This window comes from Sus scrofa, chromosome 10, assembly GCF_000003025.6.
Source record: "Sus scrofa isolate TJ Tabasco breed Duroc chromosome 10, Sscrofa11.1, whole genome shotgun sequence".
Taxonomy (NCBI): Eukaryota; Metazoa; Chordata; class Mammalia; order Artiodactyla; family Suidae; genus Sus; species Sus scrofa.
In genome coordinates, this window is record NC_010452.4 from 55,864,367 (window position 1) to 55,879,433 (window position 15,067).

The 15,067-nt window shown below is 37.7% G+C and overlaps 1 protein-coding gene across 1 annotated transcript in view; it reads left to right on the top strand.

The window, feature by feature from the left end:
* The window catches only part of CCDC7 (coiled-coil domain containing 7), a 341,366-nt gene that overhangs the window by 153,275 nt on the left and 173,024 nt on the right, over positions 1–15,067 (top strand). Inside the window, 2 exon segments of the mRNA XM_021064965.1 lie at positions 1,154–1,399; positions 2,570–2,639. Of these exon segments, the coding sequence (XP_020920624.1) occupies positions 1,154–1,399; positions 2,570–2,639 (316 nt within the window).

Consider the following 15,067-nt stretch of genomic DNA (forward strand, 5'->3'; position numbering starts at 1 on the left):
TTGTCATATATGGTCTTTATTATATTGAGGTTTGTTCCCTCATTTTCTGGAGAGTTTTTTTTGTTTTTTGTTTTTTGTCTTTTTGCTATTTCTTTGGGCCGCTTCTGGGGCATATGGAGGTTCCCAGGCTAGGGGTTGAATCGGAGCTGTAGCCGCCGGCCTACGCCAGAGCCACAGCAACGCGGGATCCGAGCCGCGTCTGCGACCTACACCACAGCTCACGGCAACTACGGATCGTTAACCCACTGAGCAAGGGCAGGGACCGAACCCGCAACCTCATGGTTCCTAGTCGGATTTGTTAACCACTGCGCCACCACGGGAACTCCTGGAGAGTTCTTTTTTAATTGTAAATGGATGTTGAATAGAGTAATCGTCTAAATTTAAATAGGATTATGTCACCCTCTGCTTTAACTTTCTATTAGCTTTAGTTGTATTTAAAATTTGAACTCCCTTACTCTTGTTCTGAGCTGAAAAGAATAAACCCTTTCTCTTCAAGTTCGTCTCATGACACTTTTCCATTTGCTCCCACTTTTCTTGTGAAAGTAATCCCTGCTGATCTTCAAAGCTGATATTCTAGGGGCTTGTCTTCTTGGTGTAGGAGGCCTGGTCTGGGCACCCAGTGTGAGACTTAGACCTCTAACTTCTTGGGAATAATCTCTGTAGTTGTGATTATCCTCCCTTTGTGGGTTGCCTGTTTGGGGATATGGATCTTGACTGTACCATGACACCACCCATCCGACCTATCTTGTTGTTCTTTCTTTTTATCTTTAGTAGAAAAATGTTTTCTGCTAAATCATTCAGTGTTTCTCATCAATAGTTGCTCGTAAATAGTTGTAATTTTGGTGTGCTTGTTAGGGGAGGTGAGCTAAGGGTGTTCTTACTCCACTACCTTGGCTAAATTAAGCCATTGTGTTATCTGTTGTAAAACCCAGAAGATATATCTTTAGCTTGTTACCTAGCATCAGTTGCACACTTATATCACTATTAACTTGTGAATAATTATAATTACTTATTAAAAGTTCTTATAAATCATGAAAGTCATTCTTTAGTTACAAATAAAAAATATTGTTCCTATGATCTAATATCAGATGTTTTGTAATTCTAAAGCTCAGAAAAGGGAAGAGCTAGCCCTGCTATTTCAGATCTTTCACAGATCCTCAAGTCTCAAGATGAATCACCTTTTTTAAAGAGTTCAAATGAAGCTTTAACTGATGAAGATATATCCTATATACTTTCATCAAAGACCAATGATAAATCAATTGCTGCAATATTATTGAGCAAAGAAATTCAAGATTCACAGTCTGTTGAAACATTACTTCAAGGGAATGAAACAGTGACAGCACCATCCATCTTACCCCCCGTTACTAAAAGAAAGCCTCTGGGTACAGACATCTCAAAGGTAAGATGCAGTGCAATAACTTGAAAGCCATTTCTTTTCTTTTCTTTCTTCTTTTTTTTTTTTTTTTTTTTTTTGTCTTTTGTCTTTTTAGGGCCGTACCCATGGCATATAGAGGTTCCCAGGCTAGGGATCTAATTGGAGCTGTGGCCACTGGCCTACACCAGAGCCCCAGCAACGCCAGATCCGAGCCACATCTATGGCCTACACCACAGCTCATGGCAACACCAGATCCTTAACCCACTGAACGAGGCCAGGGATCAAATCCACAACCTCATGGTTCCTAGTTGGATTTGTTTCCGCTGTGCCATGATGGGAACTCTGAAAGCTATTTATTTTCAATTATTAAAATCTTCAATATTTTGAATAAACATTAATTTAAAAATTTTAATTTCTTATATAAGTGAAATAAAAAAGTTTGCCTTTTGATACAACCTGTTTTATATTTGGAATTTTAAAGTGATTTTGCGGAGTCAAAATAATATTTTAATGTAAAAATTCTAATCTGTACCAACAAAAAAATTATGGCTTAGATTGTAGTTTTAATAATAAATTAAAAGAGAGACAATTTCTAATTGAGACAGGAAAATTTTAATTTCAAGTTTGTCTATAAAAGATTTTTACGTATTCATATTAAGGTATTTTTGAAAGCATAGATATTTGGAAATAATTTATATGCCTTAAATGAGCCCTAGAAAATTATCAGAATTGCCTTTGTATTTAATTAAGAAATATCTTAATGTAAAAATTCTGGGAAAAAGAGAAATAATAAAGTAGGTACATGTATTTAATATATATTCACAGTTTTTTATCATAGAACTTATAAAGTGGCTTTATAAAAATAATTTTGTAAAGCCACTTGAGTTTGTCTAGAGATTTAATCAGGTGAAAATATAAGTCTGAACTAGAATCGTAATTTAAAAATTATTAATATGATTTATTTGGAATTATTTATGAGGCAGAATCACAATGTTGCTTGGGGGTCTTTCCATGCTATTAAATGTTCCCAAATGCCTCTCAGATCCATTAATTGTTCTCATTTTTTAATTTGATACATTCAGGAAATAATGAAGAGTAAAATGTTCCTGTAATGACATTGTAGATATAAGAGAAGTTAATTAGAGTTCTAAGATGTATAATTTGTAATTACTTTTTTTAACTTTTGTAATTAAGGCTCGTATTTTAGAGAATTTACGAAGCAAGGTTGAAACACAAACTTACCAAGAAATAAGAGAATTCCAAGGTAAAAAGATTTTGTTTTATAAGATTAAAATGTTAATGGTTGTGTGTTCCCATGTTATAACTAAAGTAAATGAAGTGAGAACATTACCAAATGTACAATAACTTCTTAAACAGCCATGATAATATATAAAATATAAAAATATTATAAATGTATAAACATGTAAAAATTAATTTATGAAGTTAACATATTAGTCTGTCTCAACTAAAAACTTGTTTAAAAGGGGAGTTCTCATTGTGGCTCAGCAGTAATGAACTCAACTAGTAACCATGATGATGTTTTGATCCTTGGCCTTGCTCAGTAGGTTGAGGATCAGGCATTGCTGTGAGCTATTCATTTCTATTTTCATTCCATGTTTTCTGTTCCTTTGTTGTAAGTTAATTTCCGTATATTTGTGGGTTTATTTCTGGCCTCTATTTGGTTTCATTTTTCTTTTTTTGTGGGGGGAAGGTGGTCCTGCCCATATCATGCTGCTTGATTAGTATACCTTTATAATATAGTTTGGAATCAGGGAATGTGATACCTCAAGCTTTCTCTTTTCTCAGAATTATTTTGGATAATTGAGATATTTTGGAGTTCCATGTAAATTTTAGGATTTCTGTTTTTATTTCTGTGAAAAATGTCATTGAGGTTTTGGTAGGGCAAATATGTAGATTGCTTTAGGTACTATGAACATTTAACAGTTTACTCTTCCAATCCATGAGCATGAGGTTTATTTTCCATCTTTGTGTCCCTGCCATTTCTTTCATCAATGTCTTATATTTTTCAATGTGTTAGTCCTTCACTTTTTATTCCTAGGTATTTTATTCTTTTTGTTGCGGTTGTACATGGAGTAAGTTCTCTTAGTTTCTCTTTCTGCTTAGTGTATAGAAATGCATCAGATTTTTGTATATTGATTTTGTACTTTGTAACTTTACTGTATTTGTTTTGTTTATTATGTCGAATATTTTTGGTGGAGTCTTTAGGGTTTTCTGTGTATCAAAACATGAAATCTGAAAATTATGCCAGTTTTACTTCCTCCTTTCCAATATGAATGTCTTTTACTTCTTTTTCTTGCTTAATTGCTCTGGCTCTTCCAATACTATATTGAATAAGAGTGGTAAGGGTGGGCATCCCTGTTGTGTTCTGAATCTTAGAGGGATAGCTTTAAATATTTCATCATTGAGTATGGAGTATGATGACAGCTGTGGGGTTGTCAGGGCATTTATTATGTTGAAGTATGTTTCTTCTCCACCCATTTTATTGAAATTTTTTTATCATAATGAGTATTTCAATTTGTCAGCTGCTTTCTTTGCAGTTGAAATGTTCGTGATTTTTGTCCTTTGTTAATGTGGTATATTACATTTATTGATTTCATATCTTTAACCATCCTCACATCCCAAGGATAAATCCCCCAAGACTGTGGTGTATAATCCTTTTAATATGCTCTTGATTTCAATTTGCTAGTATTTTCTTGAGAATTTTTATATTTATCATGGCCATTGGCCTATAATTAACTTTTTTTTGTAGTATCCTTGTGTGGCTTCAGAATGCAAGTAATATTGAAATGCAAAAACAAATGAGTTTTCAAGAGTTCTTTCCTTTTCAGTTTTTGGAAGAATTTGGAAGGCTTGGTATTAATTCTTTTTTAATGCTTGATAGAATTCACAAGTAAAGCCTTCTGGTCCTGGAATTTTATTTGTTGGGAGACTTTTGATTACCAATTTAATATTCTATCTCATTATTAATCTGTTCAGATTTTTCAGTACGTCGTGATTCAGTCTTTGTAAGCTGTATGTTTCTAGGAATTTATTTCTTCTAAGTTATCTAGGCTTTTGGATAAAATTATTTATATTATTTTCCTATGGTCCTCATATTTCTTGGTATAAGTTATGCCTTTTCTTTTGTTTATAACTTTTGAGTCATCTATCTTTTTCTCTTGGCTAGTCTAAATAAATATTTGGCAGTTTTGTTTATCTTTCCTAAAACTAGCTCTTTAACTTTTTTGGTCTTTTATAATGTCTTCATAGTCTCTAATTATTTCCTTCTTCCTGCTAACTTTGGATTAGTTTGTTCTTTATAGTTCTTTGAGTAATAAAGTTGTTTATTTGAGTATTGTTTCTCATCAGAGGCATTTATTGCTATAAACTACCCCCTTAAAATTGTTTTTGCTCCATTCCATAAGTTTTGTTACATTTCCATTTTCATTTTTCTCAACATTTTTGCTATCCCATGTCATTTTTTCTTACATTCATTTATTTTTCAGAAGTATGTTATTTTTTTTTTTTTTTTTTTTTTTTTTTTTTTTTTTTATTTTTTCATTTTTTTTTTCAAAATGTTATTTAATTTCTACATATTTTGGAATTTTTTAGATTTCCTCCAATTATTAATTTCTAGCTTCATAGCAATGAAGTAAGAAAAGCTACATGATATAATTTTAAGCTTCTTAAATTTGTTAAGACTTGTTTTGTGGCCTAACATGCCTTCTGTCCTGGACCATGCACTGTATTCTTGAGAAGAATGTATATTCTGATGCTGTTTTATAGAATGTTCTATGTATGTATGTTAATTTTATTTGGTCTAAAGTGTCATCAAATTCCCTATTTTTGTGTTGACTTTGTGTCTGGATGATCTGCACCTAGTATTGCACTTCTGTTTATTTCTGCCTTTAGGTCTATTAATTTTTATCGAATATAATTAAGTGCTCCCATATTAGCTGTGTTACATTTAAAATTATTGTATCCCCTTATGAATTGACACCTTTATATTATATAATGACCTTCTTTCTTTCTTTTTTTTTGCCTTTTTAGGGCCTCACATGTGGCATATGGAGGTTCCCAGGCTCTAGGGTCTAGTCAGAGCTGTAGCCACTAGCATATACCAGAGCCACAGCAACTCGGGATCCAAGCCTCATCTGCGACCTACACTACAGCTCACAGCAACACTGGATCCTTAACCCACCTTGTGAGGCCAGGGATCAAACCCGAAACCTCATGGTTCCTAGTTGGATTCGTTAACCACTAAGCCACAGTGGGAACTCCCAACCTTCTTTTTTTTAATAGCTTTTGAGGGGTTTTTTGTTTGTTGGTTTTTGTTTTTGTCTAAGTGTAGGCATCTCTGCTCTCTTTTTGCTTCCTTTTGCATGAAATATTTTTTCTACTCTTTCCAGTTAACCCTTGAGTGTCCTTAAAAGCTTAAGTAAGTCTCTTGTACATAGCATACACTTGGGTATTATTTTTCTCCCCATTCAACCACTCCATGTCTTTTCATTTGTGAAATTTTAAAATTTATGTTTAGAGTAATTGTTGAAGGTGAGGGCTCACTATCAGCATTTTGGTGATTGCTTTCTGATTGTCTTGTAGTTACTATATTCCTTCTTCCCTTCCTTCCTTTTTTTCTTTATTGTAAGGTGATTGTTGTTGGAGAATTGTATGCTTTGATTCTTTTTATCATTTGTGTATTTGTTATAGGCTTTTGCTTTGTGATACCCATGAGGCTTTCATGATATATATTATAGTTATGAAAGTCTTCTTTTAGGTTGATAGAACTTAACATCAATCACATAAAATATTCTACACATTTATTTGCCCCCCCCCACATTTTATCTTGCTACTGTTATAATTTACATCTTTTTCTATTGTGTCTTTTAACAAAATATTTTAGATATATTTATTTTAAATCTTTTTTGGAAAATGTTTTTTTCTTTTTAAAATATAAAGTATGGTTGATTTTCAATGTCATGCCAATTTCTGCTGTACTAGCAAAGTGACTTAGTCATACATACATATGCATTCTTTTATATATTAATTTCCAGCATCATCTATCTCAGGACGTTGGATGTAGTTCTCTGTGCTACAGTAGGACCTTATTGTTTATTCATTCTAAATGTAATAGCTTGTATCTACTAACCCCAAACTCTCAGTCCGTCCTACTCCCTTTCCCTTCCCACCTCCCCACTGGCAACCACAAGTCTATTCTCTGTGTCTGTGAGTCTCTTTCTCTTTTGTAAATAGGTTCATTTGTGTCATATTTTAGATTCCACATTTAAGTGATATCATATTTATTTTTAACACTTTGGTCTTTTAACCTGTAAGCTAGAGTTCAAAGTGACTTACACACCACCATTACAGTATTACAATATTACGTATTTGACTATATATTTACCTTCACTGCTGACTTTATTTTCATATTATTTTTGTTTCTTTTACTTGAGCTCAAAGAATTTATTTGAGCATTTCTTATAAGGCAGCTATTCTGTTAATAAATTTCCTTAGCTTTTGTTTCTCTGGGAAATCATTTTGAAGGAAAACTGATACATAAAGTATTAGTGGTTTTTTTTTTTTCTTTCCTTTGAGCAGTTTGAGTTATAATCCTGCTGTCTCCTGATCTGAAAAGTTTCTGTTGAGAAATCTAATGATAGCCTGGTTGAGATATTCTACTTTTATGTGATGAACTTTTTTTTCTTTTCCTGTTTTGAAAATTTTCTTTGATTTTTGAGAGTTTGATGTCTCATTGAAGATCTCTCTGTATTGAGTCTGTCTGGGCGTTTTTGAGCTTTCTGTACTTGGATGGCCCTATCTCTTTCCAGATTTGGTAAGATTTCAGCAATTTTTTTCTTCTGGTTTTTTTTTTTTTTTTTTGTCTTCTTAGGGCTGCACCTGTGGCATATGGAGGTTCCCAGGGTAGGGGTCTAGTCAGAGCTGTAGCTGCTAGCCTACACCAGAGCTGCAGCAACACCAGATCCAAGCCACGTCTACTACCTACACCACAGCTCATGGCAATGCCAGATCCTTAACCCACTGAGTGAGGCCAGGGATTGAGCCTGCAACCTGATGGTTCCTACTAGGATTCATTTACACTGCGACACGATGGGAACTCCAAATGTTATTATTATTAAAGTGTCTGGGAAATTTTATTTTATTTTTTAAGCTTTTTTTTTAATATTACACAATGAATTTATTACATTTATAGTTGTACAATGATATAGCATTTCCATCCCAAACCCCCAGCATCCCCCACCCCCCAACCTTTCTCCTTGGGAAACAATAAGATTTTCAAAATCTGTGAGTCAGTATCTGCTCTACAAAGAAGCTCATTCTATCCTTTTTTCAGATTCCACATGTCAGTAAAAGCATTTCATGTTGGTGTCTCACTGTCTGACTAACTTCACTTAGCATAATTTCTAGGTCCATCCATGTTGCTAAAAATGCAGGTATTCCATTCCTTTTACTGGCTGAGTAATATTCCATTGTGTATATGTACCACATCTTCTTGATCCACTCCTCTGTCGATGGACATTTAGGTTGTTTCCTTGTCTTGGCTATTGCAAATAGTGCTGCAATGAACACTGGAGTACATGTGTCTTTGCGAGTCATGGTTTTCTCTGGATAGATGCCTGGAGAGTAGTACTGCTGGATCAAATGGTAGTCCTGTGTTTAGTTTTCTGAGGCATCTCCATACTATTTTCCACAGTGGTTGCACCAATTTATAATCCTACCAACAGTGTACTAGTATTCCTTTTTCTCCACACCCTCTCCAGCACTTGTTGTTTGTAGACTTTTTGATGATGGCCATTCTGGCAAGTGGTTTCGTTTTACATTTCTCTAATGATGACTAATGTTGAACATCTTTTCATGTGTTTCTCGGCCGTCTGTATGTCTTCTTTGGAAAACTGTCTGTTTAGATCTTCTGCCCATTTTTTGATGGGGTTATTCATTTTTTTGGTATTTAGCTGTAGGAGGTGTTTATAAATTTTGGAGATTAATCCCTTATCAGTCGATTCATTTGCAGATATTTTCTCCCATTCTGTGGGTTATCTTTTTGTTTTGTTTAGGATTTCCTTTGCTGTGCAGAAACTTTTAACTTTAATTAAGTCTCATTTGTTTATTTTGTTTTTATTTTCATGACTCTAAGAGATGCATCGGAGAAGATGTTGCTGTTGTTTATGTCAGAGAGTGTTTGGCCTCTTTCCTCTAAGAGTTTTATAGTATCTTGTCTTTAATCTATTTTGAGTTTATTTTTGTGTATGGTATTTGGGAGTATTCTAATTTCATTCTTTTCCATGTGGCTGTCCTGTTTTTCCAGCACCACTTATTGAACAGGCTGTCTCTTCTCCACTGTATATTCTTGCCTCCTTTGTCATAGATTAGTTGACTGTAGGTGCATGGGCTTAATTCTGGGCTTTCTCTCCTGTTCCACTGATCTGTACGTCTGTCTTTGTTCCAGTACCATATGGTTTTGATGATTGTTGCTTTGTAGTATAGTCTGAAGTCCAAGAGCCTGATTCCTCCATCCATTTTTCTTTTCAGGATGTCTGGCTATTCCGGGTCTTTTGTGCTTCCAAATTTTATTATTTTTTAATAGTTATTTCCCCAGCACAAATTTTTTTCTACTGTACAACATGGTGACCCAGTTACACATACATGTACACATTCTATTTTCTCACATTATCATGCTCCATCATAAGTGACTAGGCATAGTTCTCAGTGCTACACAGCAGGATCTCATTGTTTATCCATTCCAAAGGCAATAGTTTGCATCTATTAACCCCAAGCTCCCCAGCCACCCCACTCCCGCCCCCTACCCCTCAGCAACCACAAGTCTATTCTCCAAGTCCATTATTTTCTTTTCTGTGGAAAAGTTCATTTATGCCATATATTATATTCCAGATATAAGGGATATCATATGGTATTTGTCTTTCTCTTTCTGACTTACTTCACTCAGTCTGAGAGTCTCTGGTTCCATCCATGTTGCTGCAAATAACATTATTTTGTTCTTTTTGATGGCTGAAGAGTATTCCATTGTGTGTATACACCACATCTTCCTAATCCAGTCATCTGTCAAGGGACATTTGGGTTGTTCCCATGTCTTGGCCATTGTGAATAGAGCTGCAATGAATATGTGGGTGCATGTGTCTTTTTTAAGCAAATTTTTGTCCAGATATATGCCCAAGAGTAGGATTGCTGGGTCATATGGCACTTCTATGTATAGATTTCTGAGGTACCTCCATACAGTTCTCCATGGTGGTTGTACTAGCTTACATTCCCACCAGCAGTGCATGAGGGTTCCCTTTTCTCCACACCCCCTCCAGCACTTGTTATTTGTGGACTTATTAGTGATGGCCATTCTGACTGGTGTGAAGTGGTATCTCGTGGTAGTTTCGATTTGCATTTCTCTAATAATCAGTGATGTTGAGCATTTCTTCATGTGCTAGTTGGCCATCTGCACATCTTCCTTGGAGAAATGTCTATTCAGGTCTTTTGCCCATTTTTCAATTGGGTTGGCTTTTTTGCTGTTGAATTGGGTAAGTTGTTTGTATATTTTAGAGATTAGGCCCTTGTCAGTCGCATCATTTGAAACTATTTTCTCCCATCTGTAAGCTGTCTTTTTGTTTTCTTTTTAGTTTCCTTTGCTGTGCAAAAGCTTGCCAGTTTGCTTAGGTCCCATTGGTTTCTTTTTGCTTTTATTTCTGTTGCTTTGGGAGGCTGACCTGAGAAAACATTTGTAAGATTGATGTCAGAGAATGTTTTGCCTTTGTTCTCTTCCAGGAGTTTGATGGTGTCTTGTCTTACATTTAAGTCTTTAAGCCATTTTGAGTTTATTTTCATGCATGGTGTGAGGGTGTGTTCCAGTTTCATTGATTTGCATGCGGCTGTCCAGGTTTCCCAGCAGTGCTTGCTGAAAAGACTGTCTTTTTCCCATTTTATATTCTTGCCTCCTTTGTCAAAGATTAATTGACCATAGGTGTCTGGGTTTATTTCTGGGTTCTCTATTCTGTTCCATTGGTCTATATGTCTGTTTTGGTACCAGTCCCACACTGTCTTGATGACGGTGGCTTTGTAATATTGCCTGAAGTCTGGGAGAGTGATGCCTCCTGCTTGGTTTTTGTTCTTCAGAATTGCTTTGGCAATTCCTGGTCTTTTGTGGTTCCATATAAATTTTTGGATTGTTTGTTCTAGATCTGTGAAAAATGTCATGAGTAATTTGATAGGGTTTATTTAAGTGATTGCTTTCCATTTGTGGTTTCCTCCATCCTAATTCTTTTCTCTTTTTTTTTTTTTTTTTTTGTCTTTTTGTGTTTTCTAGGGCCACACCCGCGGCATATGGAGGTTCCCATGCTAGAGGTTGAATCAGAGCTGTAGCTGCCGGCCTACAGTGGAGCCACATCATCAACTCAGGATCCGAGCCACGTCTGCGACCTATACCACAGCTCATGGCAATGCCGGATCCTTAGTCCACTAAGCAAGGCCAGGGATCGAACCCAAAACCTCATGGTTCCTAGTCAGATTTGTTAACCACTGAGCCACGATGGGAACTCCTCTCTCTTTTTTTTTAAGTTAGAGAAGTCCTTTCAATATTTCTTTTAGAATGGGTTCAGTATTGCTGTGCTCTTTTAGCTTTTGTTGGAGAAATTCTTTATTTCCCCTTCTAATTTAAATGATATTCTTGCTGGATAGAGTATCCTAGGTTGCAAGTTTTTTCCTTTCAGCACTTTAAATATATCTTGCCATTCCCTTCTGGCCTGTAGTGTTTCTGTAGAGAAATCAGCTGGTGGACTTATAGGGGTCCCTTGTAATTAATGCTTTGCTTTCCCTTGCTGCCTTTAGAATCCTCTCTTTATCTTTAACTTTTGCCATTTTTATTATAATATGTCTTGGTGTGGGTCTGTTTGGGTTTAGCTTGTTTGGTGCCCTCTGTGCTTCCTGTATCTTGATATCAGTATGCTGTAGTTTTGGAAAGTTTTCAGCCACAATTTCTTCAAATATATTTTCAATCGCCTTTTCTACTTTTCCTTCTGTAATTCCTATTATGTGTAGATTGGCTCGCTTTATATTATCCCGTTGATCTCTTATACTGCTTTCATTTTTTTTCATTTGGTTTTCTGTCTGCTCTCCTGGTTGGGTGATTTCCATTATTCTACCTTCCAGGTCACTAATTCATTCCTCTGCATTATTCATTGTGGTCTTTATTGCCTTAAGCTCAGTTTGTATCTCTGCAAATGAATTTTCTAGTTTTTCATGGCTCCTTCTTATATTTTCTAGTTCCTTTCTAAAGGAATCTGCATTGCTGTTAATATCCTCTCTTAATTCCTTCAGTATTTTCAGTACCTCCCTTTTGAACTCAATGTCTGTCAGACTGCAGAGGTCTGTTTCATTGTTGTCTGCTTTAGGTGAATTCTCCTGTTCCTTTAACTGGGAATGGTTTCTGTGCTTCTTCATCTTGCTTGTGTTTTTCTTTTTCTGTGAGTTCAGGGAAGCCAAACTGTAGTCTTGAAGGCTACTTCTATGCAAGAATACCCCTTTGTATTTTTTGAGGGGTTACTGTTTATTTTTGGTGTGGGAGTTTGAATATTTGTTGTCTCTTTCTTTGGTGTGAGCAGGCTGTTTTCCCCAGGATGCTCAGTGTGTTTTCAAGGAGAAGGAGGCAGTGGCTAGGGCCAGCAGTCAGTGCCTGGTCATTGGGCTCTCAATAGCAGCAAGGACATGCAGGAAGGTGGGACAGGCTACTCCTAGTTGCAGGGCCCTAGGAGGTGGTAACAAGCTCTAGACAGATCTTCAAGGTGACCAGAGCATTTGGCAGTAGTGACAACAGGGCATGTGAGTTCCCAGGGGAGTGAGAGCAACAACAGCTTGTGTTTGATTGCAATGCCCTCCTCTGAGGTGATGGAACCGCAGGTGGTGCCTATTCATGAACCCCTGTTGGGAGCAGGCCATGACCATCTTATAGAGTCAGTGGTAACTGCAGTTGTTTGCCCCTGCCACCTGTAGACCATGCATGAAGCAGCCCATCTCACTTAGCCCACATACGAGATGTTGTAAAGGGCTCTCCTAGTGCAAGATCCTGGGAAGTGACAGAGATCAGGTGTGTGGGTACTGCCTAAAACGTTTGGCAGTGGCAACAGCAGGACAGGTGTGTTCCCGGGAGTGTGAGAGCACCAACAGTTGGTGTTTGGTCACAATGCCCTCCTCTGTGGTGCCCTTTAGGTGAATGGGGCTGCAAGTTATTTTTGTTCAGATATCTCCAATGGCAGTGTGCCACACCAATCTCTGGAATCAGGGATAACTGTGGTGGTTTGCCCCTGCCGCCTGCATGCCACACAAGAAGCACCCTCTCCCACTTGGCGCATGCAGGAGGTGCTGCACCAGTTGCTCCTAGTTGTCGGGTCTTGGGAAGGAACAGTGACCAAGTGTCTGGGCATCACCCAGAGCATTTGACAGTGGGCTACAGGGTGGGTGTGTTCCTAGGGGAGTGAGCAACAGCGTATGATGCTTGGTTGCAATACCCTCTTTTTTTCTTTTTTGCCAACTCCGGAGGTGACTGGGATCTCTGGTGGAGCCCACTCACAGGCCCCCAGTGGTGGCAATCCACGCCTCCCTCTTGCCTCTGTCTGTTCCTGCCACCTGTGGATCATGCAGGAGGCACCACATTGCACTTAGCCCCCTTATGCTCTTAGCTCACACAATAGGTGCCTGGCACGAGAATCTCCCCTAAATGAGCAAGAGGCTTCTCACCGCCTGTAGCCTCTGCAGAGCTGCCCCACCCTCTAAGCCCTCGGGCCTGTGCATGCTCCAGAGCAGGGAGTTTCCTATGACATCCGCCCCTCCTCCTTTCCCCTCCCCGACAATGGCGCCCTGCCTCTCCTGCAGGTCAGACCTTCTCCCGGCTTCCCTCTGCCTTGGTGTTCCCCTCCCTAGCCCGTTGCACACTGCTCCTTAGCCCGTTGCACACTGCTTCTTAGTCCCTCATGCCATCCCCGGTTCTCTCCCGGGGACTGACCTCTGGAGCCTGAGTCTCAGCGCCCAGCCTCTGCCTGAGCGTCTCAGGCTGTGGTCTTCAGGCTGGTGGTTCAGATGGTCTGTGTGGCTCTCTCTCTGCTGTTCTCAGTCCAACTGCTGTGTTTTTCTCAGCGACTTTGATGTCCTGCCGACACAGCTGATCTTTCATCGGTTAGGTGGCTTCCCAGGAGGTGGGTTCCTTTTCTCTTTCACAGTTCCCTCTCAGCAATTCCAGTCCCATCCTTATTCCTTTTCTCTCTCTTTTTTTCTTTTGTTCTACCCAGTTATGTCAAGAGTTTCTTGCCCTTTTTGGAGGTTTAAGTTCTTCTGCCAGCATTCAGTTGATGTTCTGTGCCAGTAGTTTTACATATAGATGTGTTTTTCGATGTGTTTGTGGGAGAAGGTGTGCGTGACCTCTTACTCCTCCACCATCTTGCTCTGCCCACCAAACAAACTTTACAATATTTTATTCAAGTTCTGTAAAAAGTGTTCCTTGGTAATTTGATAGGGATTGCATTGAATCTGTAGATTGCCTTGGGTAGTATAGTCGTTTTGATAATATTGACTCTTTCAATCCATGAGCGTGGTATGTCTTTCCATCTATTTGTGTCATCTTTGATTTCTTTCATCATGTCTTAGAGTTTTCAGAGCACAGGTCTTTTGTCTCTATACGTAGGTTTACTCCTAGGTATTTTATTCTTTTGGATGTGATGGTAAATGGGATTGCTTCCCTAATTTCTCTTTCTGCTCTTTCATTGTTAGTGTATAGAAATGCTGTCAATTTGTGTGTATTAATTTTGTATCCTGTGACTTTGCCAAATTCATGGATGAGCTCTCACAGTTTTCTGGTAGAGTCTTTAGGAGTCTCTAGGTATAGTATCATGTCATCTGCAAACAGGGATAGTTTTACTTCTTCCTTTCCAATTCAGATCCCTTTTATTTCTTTTACTTCTCTGATTGCTGTGGCTAGGTCTTCCAGAACTATGTTGAAGAGTAGTGGCAAGAGTGGACATCCTTGTCTTGTTCCTGATCTCAGTGGGAATTCTTTCAGCTTTTCACCATTGAGAATGATGTTCGCTGTGGGTTTGTCATATATGGCCTTTATCATGTTGAGGTAGGTTCCCTCTGTGCCCACTTTCTGAAGGGTTTTTATCAGAAATGGGTGTTGGATTTTGTCAAAGGCTTTTTCTGCATTTGAGAGGATCATATGGTTTTTATTCTTCAGTGTGTTAATGTGGTGTATCACACTGATGGATTTGTGGATATTGAAGCACCCTTGCATCCCTGGGATAAATCCCACTTGATCATGATGTCCAATCCTTTTAATGTATTGTTGGATGTGGTTTGCTAGTGTTTTGTTGAGGATTTTTGTATCCATATTCATCAGTGAAATTGGCCTGTAATTTTCTTTTTTTGTGGTACCAATTATGTTTTAAAACAAATTTTCTGTTTCTTTCTCTCTCTGTTCTCCTTATGGGACTCCTATAATGCCAATATTGTTTCACTTGCTTTTATCCCATAATTCACAAGGACTTGCTTCATTCTTTTTAGTCATATATTTTTTTCACTCATCTATGGAAAGGATCAAAACTTCTCTGTCAGATTCATTAGTTCCTTCTTCTGCTTGATTGTACCTGCTTTTCAAACTCTCTATTTCAATTTTTTGTTTTATTCAGT